Below are 11,445 nucleotides of genomic sequence, written 5' to 3' on the forward strand. Positions count from 1 at the left end.
TCATCCAAAAGTTGCCATACTCCCTGCATGACAAGTGGGTCTCTTTAGCATCTCGTTACAAAGAAAATCATCAAGCGTCTTACCCACCGTTCTCCTTCTTCGCAAAGTTTGTTTGTGATCAAGCCAAAACGCTCAATGATCCAAGCTTTGCCCTTCTTACAAGTGGTTGGAGGACGGGGAAGCCAGAACACCCCTTCAAATCAAACATGAAAATACCCATTTCTGTCAAAAAGACAGAAGTCTCCTCAAACTCTAAAAGCATGCAAGCCAGCCCCTCAGGGAAGAGGAGGGCCGAACCAGATGAACAATGCCCACTCCATAACAAACCACACCCCCTCAGAAACTGTCGTGGGTTTAGGAGTAAATCTTTGGATGAAAGGAAAGCTTATCTTAGAGAGAATAATATTTGCTTTAAGTGCTGTGCTTCGTTCACTCATCTAGCGAAAGACTGCCACAAAAACGTTCAGTGCAGAGAGTGCAAGAGTGAGAACCACCCTACTGCGCTACACCCAGGGCCGGCCCCCTGGATATCAGAGACTCCTGTAACCGCAAGAGAGCAAGGCGGGGAGCAAGGAGAAGAAGCTCCTCAAGCTGTCACAGCAAAATGCACAGACATTTGTGGGTCTACCGTCAGAGCAAAGTCGTGCTCCAAAATCTGTCTTGTCAGAGTTTATCCAGCTGGCCAGAGGGAGAAAGCTGTTAAGGCGTACGTTGTTCTCGACGAGCAAAGCAATAAGTCTTTGGCAAGAACAGAGTTTTTTGAGCTTTTTGGAGTTACAGAGGGCGCAGCAGCATACACCTTGAAGACCTGCTCAGGAGTTATGGAAACAACAGGGCGCCGAGCTAACAATTTCATCATGGAGTCATTAGATGGTAAGACTCACATTCCACTCCCCACCTTAATCGAATGTGACATGCTTCCTGACGATAAGTCTGAAATCCCCACACCTGAGATCGCCAGACATTATCCACATTTCAAGCGGGTTGTGGATAAAATCCCGGCTATAGATCCATCAGCAAGCATCCTGATCTTGCTCGGTCGAGATGTACCACAGGCACACAAGGTTCGAGAGCGATGCAATGGGCCCCACGATGCCCCCTACGCCCAGCGTCTCGACTTGGGATGGGTGATTGTGGGAGACGTTTGTCTCGGAAGAGCTCACAAACCAGAGTTTGTAAACGTCTATCGGTGCAACGTGCTGAGTAACGGTCGTACCTCTCTGTTCGACCCTTGCACTAACAGTTTCCACATCAAAGAGAAGCTTGACACTCCAGAGCAGCATCATCAGTTTCTAGGAGCTAACGCATCCGAAATCCTGTTTGATGGGAAAGATGGCCTTGGTGAAGGGGTCTTCCGGCAAACGCCACACGACAACAAACCTGCTATGTCTGTGGAAGACAAACTCTTTCTGGAAATAATGGACAACGAGGTCTTCATAGATGACTCGAATAGTTGGGTGGCACCACTACCCTTCAGGCAACCAAGGCACAAACTCCCTAACAACCGAGCCCAAGCAGTCAAGCGTCTTTTGACATTACGGCACATGCTGGAGAAGAAGCCAGATATGAAAGAACACATGATTGCCTTCATGCAGAAGATCTTTGAGGCAGGTCATGCTGAACCAGTACCACCACCCACTGGTGAACAGGAGTGCTGGTATTTACCAATCTTCGGAGTGTATCATCCGCGAAAACCAGGTCAGGTACGGGCAGTGTTCGACTCCAGCGCTAAGCAGGATGGTGTCTCACTGAATGACATCCTGCTGAGTGGCCCTGACTTGAATAATTCACTTTTAGGAGTGCTCATCCGCTTCCGCAAGGAACCTGTAGCGGTGGCAGCAGACATAGAACAAATGTTCTATTGCTTCAAAGTCCGCCACGATCACAGAGACTTCCTACGTTTCCTCTGGTTCGAGGACAATGACCCCACCAAGCGCATCACAGAGTATAGGATGGCCGTGCACGTATTTGGCAACAGCCCCTCTCCTGCTGTTGCCATATACGGCTTGAGAAGAGCAGCTTTGCAAGGACAGGAAGACCAGAGTGCAGAAGCAAAGCAGTTTGTTCTAAATAACTTCTACGTGGACGATGGTCTTGCTTCCTTCCCCACCGATGACAATGCCATCCAAGTCCTGAAGGAAACCAAGGAGATGTTGGCTGATTCCAACATACGGCTACATAAGATAGCCTCCAACCACGACGTAGTAGTGGAGGCGTTTCCGCCTGAGGAACGTGCTAAAGAGCTGAAAGACCTAGAGCTAGGTGTGGATCCGTTACCTATGCAGAGAAGCTTAGGTCTCAACTGGCACCTTCAAACCGACAGCTTTACCTTTCTTGTCTCCCAGGAGGAGAAGCCCTTTACCCGTAGAGGTATTCTCTCCACAGTTAACAGCATATTCGACCCGTTGGGGTTTGCAGGTCCTATAGTAGTCCAGGGCAAGGCTATAGTCAGAGAGTTATGCACTGAGCATTGCGATTGGGACACCCCAATACCTGCTGAAAAAGTGGCACAGTGGAAGTCTTGGAGAGACTCACTGAAGGCACTCGAGCAACTTCACATACCAAGGCCATACCTACCTGTTTCCCTGCTTTCCACACGGCACAGAGAGTTATGTGTCTTTTGCGACGCGTCCACCATGGCCATCTCTGCAGTTGCCTACCTCAGGGCAGTTGATGATGAAGGACACTGTCTTGTAGGATTCTGCATGGGGAAATCTAAATTAGCACCCCGGCATTCCCATACTGTGCCCCGTCTAGAGCTTTGTGCGGCTGTACTAGCAGTTGAGCTGGCTGATATCTTGAGGGATGAGCTAGATGTCGAAATCCACACAGTGAGGTTTTACACCGACTCCAGAGTTGTGCTGGGCTACATCTACAACGCCAACCGGAGGTTTTATGTGTATGTTGCTAACAGAGTAGCACGCATCCGGAAGTCTTCACAGCCTGAACAGTGGCACTTTGTCAGTTCAGAACACAATCCTGCTGACCATGGTACCAGACCAGTTCCAGCTGCACTGTTGAGAGATACAAACTGGTTTTCTGGGCCATCATTTCTTGAAAACGACGAGCGAGTTGCACTTACCCCACCAGAGTTCTTTGAGCTCGTTGAACCAGACGGGGATGCAGATGTGCGTCCACTGATAGCAACCTTTGCTACAGGAGCTTCTGAAAGACAGCTTGGTTCACACAGGTTCGAGCGCTTTTCCAGCTGGAAGACACTTGTATGTGGGATAGCAAAGCTCATCCGGAAAGTCAGATCCTGTGCTAAGATCCTGGAGGGAGATTTGACAAAGGTAGATGAGCGTACACAGGCAAGAACAGTAATTGTACAGATTGTACAGCACGAGGCCTTCAAAGAAGAACTCAAGAGCCTGTTCAAAGGAGAACTTGTCTCAAAACGCAGTCCTCTCAGGAAACTTGACCCTTTCTTGGATTCAGATGGTGTACTGAGAGTTGGTGGCCGCACGTCATTATCCGCAATCTCATGGGAAGAGAAACATCCCATAATCATTCCCAAAAGCAACCACTACCTTGTTGGTGCGGTATTATCATGAGCAAGTAGTACACCAAGGTAGGCACTTCACGGAAGGGGCCATCAGATCCGCTGGACTGTGGATTTTGGGAGGAAAAGGACTTGTATCAAGTATCATACACAAGTGTGTCATCTGTAGGCGGTTGAGAGGAAGTCTGGAAAAACAAAAAATGTCCAACTTACCTGCTGATCGGTTGACCCAATCTCCTCCTTTCACCCAAGTTGGATTAGATGTTTTTGGACCATGGACGGTTTGTGCCCATCGCACGAGGGGAGGCCTTGCAGAGAGTAAGCGCTGGGCTGTTATGTTTACTTGTTTAGTAACAAGGGCAGTTCACCTGGAGGTGATAGAATCTCTGTCTACGTCAAGCTTCATAAATGCACTTAGGCGATTCACTGCCATCAGAGGTCCAGCAAAGCTCTTTCGTTCAGACCGAGGCACAAACTTTGTCGGTGCATGTAAAGAACTTGGTATAACCCCAGAAGATGCAACTCTTCATTCTTACCTCAGAGACCAAGGCTGCATGTGGGACTTCAATCTTCCACACTCCTCCCACATGGGGGGAGCATGGGAAAGAATGATAGGGATGGCTCGCCGCATTTTGGATAGCATCTTACTCAAGATGCATTCCCCTAGTCTTTCACACGAAGTGCTCACCACGCTGATGGCAGAGGTCGCAGCCATCATGAATGCCCGGCCAATAGTCCCTGTGTCGTCAGATCCAGACATGCCGACCATACTCACCCCTGCTATGCTTTTAACACAAAAGGTGGACTCCGGGTCTGCTCCCTTGGAAGACATCGACCTCAAGGATCTTTACCGAAGTCAGTGGAAGCAAGTTCAAAGTCTTGCGGATTCATTCTGGAAAAGATGGCGTCAAGAGTACCTGACGACACTCCAGCCAAGAAGGAAATGGCAAGCAGAACAAGCCAGCCTGCAAGTTGGAGATGTTGTGCTCCTAAAGGACAAGGAGGCTAAACGAAATCAATGGCCCACAGGGCTTGTGGTAAATACCTTTCCGGGTCGAGACAGCAGGGTCCGGAAAGTGGAGGTGAGAGTTGTTCAAGGAGGCACCCCCAGGGTGTATTCGAGACCCGCCACTGAAGTTGTGTTGTTACTCAGAGGGACATAGTGGTATAGTACTCTATACCAGGCGGGGAGTGTGCTGCCCCTTTAAGGCAGGCATGATCATTTGGGTGTGTGTTTTTTGTACCAGCAGACTTGCCGTAGTACCTCACCAGTGAAAAACAGTCGTTTAGACAAACTGTCGTCTGTTCCACTTTTTGTTCACTTTTTCTTGCTGAGCCTGAGAGAGCACATGCCTGTAAGTAGTTGCTATCTGTTTTGTAAGCTTTCCCGCGATAGTTTTGTGTAGCAGTTTAGAGGTTTGTGTGGAAAACTTTCTTTTGTGAGGAAAAACGGCCGCGATGCTAACACGTTAGCCTGTCTATGGGATTTCCCATGTAATGTTAGCATTAAGCTAATCGCTAAATGCGTGAGCCTGATAACCAGTGAAAGGGTTTGGATAAGTTTGTGTTTATGTGTTATATACATCGTAGTGCATGGCTTAATGTTTGATGTTGTAAAGAAAATACAATTACAGCAGAAATGTAATATTTTATTTTTGTTTCTGTACCAGTTTTACAGTGCTTCAACAGTAAACATCTAAAACGTATCCGCTGACTCCTGGATGTTTATTGTGGACCTGTTAGCTATCTGCCAAGCTAGAAACCAGCTTTACACCCTAGTGAGGGCAGAATATATATATATATATATATATATATATATATATTAGGGGTGCAATGATACACAAAATTCACGGTTCGGTTCGATACTTTGGTGTCACGGGTCGATATTTTTTCGATACAAAAAAAAATGTTCATGCCTTTTTAATTTGTCATTTATTAAAATTATAAATATATATTTTAACACAAAAGTACAGTTTTTAAATTTAACCCTAACCCTTGTGCGTGTTGTTTTTTAGCTCGTCATATTGCAGCCACAGAAATTCTTTTGTCCATGAAACCATAAAGCTGCACTTTCTTTTTGCCTTATAGTCTGATTTGTCATAACTTCTCCGTTTTGTGGTAAGCTTTTCTTTGGCTGTCACTTCTTCACCCTGACCTGTCTTATTTGGCTCAGCAGAACTAAAATATATATCTGTCTGTGAAGGTTCTCAGTCATCCAGGTCATCGTAGTGAAATATATATCCTGCCGCACTCACATAAGCTCAGCGATTCTCTGCGCGATCAACCTCTCACATGTTTAAGCTGCGGGAGATTTCACTTGTCATGTTTGCATAGTAAGCTAACAATTAATAAGACGATGTCAGAGGAATTGGTGCACAAATTATCATCACTCACAGATCAGTGCTGTCGCTCTCTATACACAGTTCGCGCGATTGCAAAGTGAAAGCAAAAAAACAAGCGCAAATTCAAACACGATTTCAATATGTCACATATTGACAGTGGCTCACCCAATGACATAATTACCCAGCTACATTTCTGAAAGAATGCAAAAGCATTGACATATATTTTTCCTTCCTACAATAGCCCGACAGGCAGGGCAGAGATAGCCCCGGGACATCGGGCTAGCGATATTGCGAGCCCTGTATCTGATTGAGGAATCACTCATCTTTGGAAAAGAGAGTTTATTACAGAGAAATGTCTCTTTCCAAAAATAAAAGCTATACTATCCGCTTCTTCTGGGCTATATTCTCAGCAGCATATTAAACATATCAGGTCTCCATAAGGAGAATCCTGTGCTAACAGCTGTCTAAATGACTCGGCTAAAGTTTGTAGCATGCATGCTTGTTGTTTTTGTCTTTGCACTAGGATGATGTCGGTGTAAATGTGCAGTCATATTCGTTGTGTTCCCACTAGTGCTTTCAGGTTAATCTCGTTGAAATAACCTTAACGCCACAACACGGCAAATCTCCGTTAACGAGCTACCCTATACAGAGGGGCTAGACAGCCAACACGTTAACGAGCTAACTGCGCTAACACACTAGCTCCCACCCATGTAATTGAGCATTGCATGGCACATCCAACATACTGTTTTACTTTAGTCCATGACTCGCTTACCTTCAGGGTCATACGTCACATGAAAACCAAAATAATTCCAAACGCCAGATCTGAATGAGGGTGGGGAGGTCCACTTCTGTCTCGCTAGCTTGCCCTGCGCTCTTCCTTCTGACCATGCTGTCTGTGTTGAGTGCTCAGTGAATCTGCGTTCGACTACTCCGCCTAGGCTGCACTCTCGAGCCTAGGCGGAGTAGTCAAATGCAGATTCACTGAGCGCTCAACACAGACAGCATCGTCAGAAGGAAAGTTGATAAAATAAATTACAAATTTTGTATTGTTCTTTTTTTTTCTCCCCTTTGGTTTTCTTTCTTTCTCTCCCCCTCTTTCTTTCATTCTTTCCCCCGTCCTATCCCACAGTCATGTCTGTCCCGTTTGCAACTGAAAATAAAATAAATTCATAATTATAATAAAGGTCAATCAAATGGACCAATATGATGATCCACTTAAAATAAATCCTCTTGGCATCTTTCTTGGCCTCAAGACAACAATTCTGATGGCTATAGATCCAAACGGGACACAAAAAAAAAAAAAAAAAAAAAAAAGAAAGAAAAAAATTGTATTGTTCGATACATATGCGTACCGAACCGAAAGCACTGTATCGAACGGTTCAATATCGATACGAATATCGTTGCACCCCTAATATATATATATATATATATATATATATATATATATATATATATATATATATATATATATGTATATATATATACACACATATATATATATATATATATATATATGACAAGGTTGGTAAGAAAATTAGTCAGGCATTGCTAGTCGCGGCAGAGAAATGTGGATTTTACTGCAACAGTATCTGTCTCACAAAAAGCATTTAGATTAAGCGGAGAGCTGTGTCCGCAGCAGATGCCCAAGCAGTCTGTTTTCGGAGAACTTAAGTATTCAAAAGACTCAACAAGCTGTTCCTCCGTGCAGATCGGAAGAAACTGAAGTCTGAGTTACGAGTGAACAGATCTTCCTCCATACTGCAGCACTAAAGCCAGGGTGCACTGGTTAAGCGACTCAGATAAACAGGTCTATCGCTTCCCATTACAAGCCAACCACCTTTGTCCTTGCTGGTTTACAGTGATTTGGAACCAGTTTGACATATGCAAAGTCTGCCCAGAGAGGCAAATTACAACTCAACACTATTATGTCACTGTCCCTCTTTTTTGCTGACACTGTAAGTCTATAGCAGATAGTAAAATCGATACTGAAAAAAGCCTTTATTCAAAGATCAGTGATTTGGTGGTCCGTGCACCAAACAATTGTATTCTCTGTCTTCTTTGATTAACTTAACACAAAAGGAAAATAAAATTTTGTCCGATTTTTTTAATTTATTGATTATCTGTTTCCCGCTATGTTTTTGCTTTCACCTTATTTATTGCGTGGGCTAATGTTCCCTAAATGTGTTCTTGATTGACATGTTGCTGGGGACTGTACAGAAATGCTTTTATTACTGGAGCATTTTGTTGGAAATGGAGGTGTTATCTGTAGCGTGTGGATGTTGATTAGTAGAGTGAGATTTTGGGAGGTTTACCATATGCAGCTGAGTTGAAAGGTTGGACTATAATGGTCAAAAAAACAAATGAAGTCATATTGTGATTGTTTACATGGCTTTGAAAAGAGGGAGGCTACAGGTTGTTTTTTTTTCAATGCCTCAGCCTCTTTCTCACTACACACACAAACAGGATGATTGAACATCCTAAAAGGATGGTGAGAGGATGCTTAAGGATTTCTGAAAGCATTTGTGGCTGCTGATCAAACCAAGAGAAATGCACAGGAGGTCTGTGTTTGCGCGCGTGTGCATGACGTAGAGACGCGACAAGTTGAACTTACTGAGTCCGGGTCGCTGATGGACACTTGCTCTGAGAAGCGCACTTTGGGCGGGTTTGTTCGCAGGCGGGCCTTTTTGGCTGCACTTATGAAGGCAGATTTAGGTGACTGAGGATGAGAAGAGAGTGGGAGAGGAACTCAGCTTAGAGGATGAGACATAAATGAAAGAAAAGCCCCCCCGACTGCTGGTGCTAAAGAGACATATTGGAGAGCAGGCTAATGCTACTGCAATGCGACAACTGGATAAGTGCAAACTTTTAACATTAGCCTTACCCCATTTTCAGTATTTAAAACTGGTTGTTTTTTTAACTAAATAAAAATTTTTAACACTTAGTATTATCAGTACATGGATAATGAGCTTTCATGCGCTTTCATAATGTCAGGGTTTCACCATCTAACAATGTCCAGTTTAGTCAGATGGTTAGTGGTGCTTTTCCTTTTTCTCTGTATTTATCTGTGCATACACAGAAGAGTCTTTATTTAATAAGGTCTCATGTAGGTGCTAATATGCTCACTTAGAGTTCTTCTGAGGGGTGACCAGAAAAAGAAATCACTCTAGCGTGTAAAGCATGGCAGCGAATACTAATGTGTGCCTGCACTGCATTGGTGTGTACTATTATGAGGGAGAACTGTATAGATTCAGGCTGAAAGTGGAAGTGTTTATTATTGACTGATGAGAAGTAAGAGAAATCCTGAAGGACAGGAACAGGAAAGAAAGCGATTTTCCCAGCTTACTACCTGATGGGGCTGCAGCACAGTGAGAACTATCGTGTCTTTGCAGCGTCTATGGAACAACAGAGAATGGAGTGGGTTAGAAAATGCCAAGGACTGCACGGTATTTGGAGGCCCCCAGTTTATAGCTGCCGTCTCCTTTGCCGTTCTTCAGCTGCAAAAGTGACTGACTCATCCGCAGGTTTGGGTTGATGTAACGCATCGCCAGCAATAAGAAACACTTTGTTCCTTTTCACACTCACCACTTTTACTCCCCTTCACCTGCGCTGCTGATCACCTGCCCCCGATGCCACCCCCTCCTCCCTCCTCCCTCCACCCCCCCTCCCTCCTGGGACAGTAAAGGATGTTACCTTACAAGGTCTATGACTCTCTCTCGGGGCGCGTCGCTCACCGTCTCCTCGTTAATAGCCAAGATCTGGTCTCCGGGAAGAAGCTTGCCAAAGGAGGGGCCGTCTGCAAATGAAACGGGATACCATATGCATGCAGCATAGAGAAACCTGAAATCTGAATGCTGGCTTTCTCACATACATGAACACTAACCAGCAGAGACGGAGCGTACAATGACAGGTCTCTGGCTGCCTGCAATGAAGCCGAAGCCTTGAGTCGGGTGGCGCTGGATGGTGACCTGTCGAGCGGAGGCAGGACTTAGGGTACCACTGTCCATACCATCCTGGCTCTCCTCTAACATTGCAGTGCTATATAGAACACAGATATTCAGATATAAAAAGGGGCAAGTGCACACAGAGACAGTGATGAATGTGCATTTTGTTTTGAGAAAAACTAGTGCGAAAAAAGCACCATGTACCTGCGTGCGTTCGTGTGTCCATCCTGGACCTTGGCCATCCCCTGAGAGGACGGGGCAGCATGGGACAGGTTTGCACTGCAAAGGCTGCTTTCTGTTTGGCAATCATTCACCTGCTCAAAAGAAGGGGAACAAGGGGGGGGATGTGAGAAACTGAAATAAAAATTTTCCTGGTTTGACAGCAGCAAAAATACTATTTTGTTGTTGTTGTTGTTTTAATGTGCTGAGTTTATCTAAGCACATCTTGGAACACTGCTACAGGGAAAAATAAAATCATAAATGTGAAGCTGAAAAATGTAACACTCAAGATTACAATCCCAGACATCTTCAACAGCTGACAAGTTGCATTTGGCTTTGGTTAAGGTTGTTTGTTGTACCGAGTGAGTGTGCGGGATGCAGGTAAAAATGTAGGCGGTAAAATATATTTGTTAAAAGTACCTGCCCTTTGAAGCACACCTTCAGGAAAGCTGCACTTATCAAGGAACAGTAACATAATGCACACACAGGATGAAACACATTAAGGTCTCTGATTCTGCCAGTTTCTGCAAGTGTGGACCAAACTACTCCCGTGAACCACACATGCTCTTTTGCAGATGCCTGTGTGGGAGGCAGCGAAAGCAAGATTACTGAAAGACTGAGTGTGAATGTAGCATGTGGGTTTCTGTGTTTGTAGCAGAAAAAATGGAAATTATTGTGCGAGGGATAGAGAGCCAGATATTTATGCTCATATCTGTGATTTAAGACTCTGATGACTGCTGGCTAAAGAGAGAGAGAGAGAGAGAGAGACGCTGATTGTAATGTTAATGCTGCAGATGGCCCAAAACAGAAAGAGCATGACAGCACTGCTCAGGATTATTATGCAGGGGTACTGTTGAGAGCAAATACCTTTCTGAGTGCCACAGGCAGAGAACAAACTGTCAGTAGTCACATTAGTCAATAGTCCAGATTCATATTCCTGTCACTTGTTGTTTCTGATAACAGTGGCTTATGAGGGAGCACGGCTCATTTGCAGTTCCATTGATGCATTGCTGATCTCTACCTTGTGTCATGGTATCAGATGAGAGTAGATGTATCATAGATAGGCTTCATATTGTGCTCGGTCCATGACTAACAATCCATTACGCTGCATGTGCTTTGAATTTCAATTATGCTAATAATTTAAAAAGATTAGATTCATATAAAAAAATTTCTGTCTTCGACATTCAGCTGACTTATGAGGGATCATCCGTCTGTATCAAAGGTGCACGGCGGTGACAAATGACGCTGCACCAGCTGGTTCTGCCTCCAACAGAAGATTACCCATTTTTGATTGAGATCGGTTATTTTCTCATTTGACTTTGGCAGTGGATTCTGATGGTGCACTTCTTCCCCCAGTTATTCTTCTTTTCTCTGTCCCTCTAACATTTCACAGCTTCTTTCTTCACTTACCAGAAGGATACCCATTCTTATGAATCCTGAC

General features: G+C 44.7%; 1 protein-coding gene across 1 annotated transcript in view; it reads right to left on the reverse strand.

Annotated features, from left to right (window-relative positions):
* The window catches only part of frmpd3 (FERM and PDZ domain containing 3), a 26,568-nt gene extending 16,475 nt beyond the window's left edge, over window positions 1-10,093 (reverse strand). Inside the window, exons 1-5 of the mRNA XM_085370087.1 lie at window positions 9,990-10,093; window positions 9,725-9,879; window positions 9,535-9,637; window positions 9,191-9,236; window positions 8,456-8,560 (exon numbers count right to left, since the gene is read on the reverse strand). Coding sequence (XP_085226213.1) covers window positions 8,456-8,560; window positions 9,191-9,236; window positions 9,535-9,637; window positions 9,725-9,879; window positions 9,990-10,027 — 447 coding nt within the window. The 5' untranslated portion in view covers window positions 10,028-10,093. The remainder of the gene's footprint in view (window positions 1-8,455; window positions 8,561-9,190; window positions 9,237-9,534; window positions 9,638-9,724; window positions 9,880-9,989) is intronic.
* Between the last annotated feature and the right edge of the window lie 1,352 nt (window positions 10,094-11,445).

Source organism: Diplotaxodon limnothrissa, linkage group LG2 (genome assembly GCF_057381915.1).
Source record: "Diplotaxodon limnothrissa isolate DT_005_m linkage group LG2, D_limnothrissa_male_GT1.1, whole genome shotgun sequence".
In the NCBI taxonomy this organism is placed as follows: domain Eukaryota; kingdom Metazoa; phylum Chordata; class Actinopteri; order Cichliformes; family Cichlidae; genus Diplotaxodon; species Diplotaxodon limnothrissa.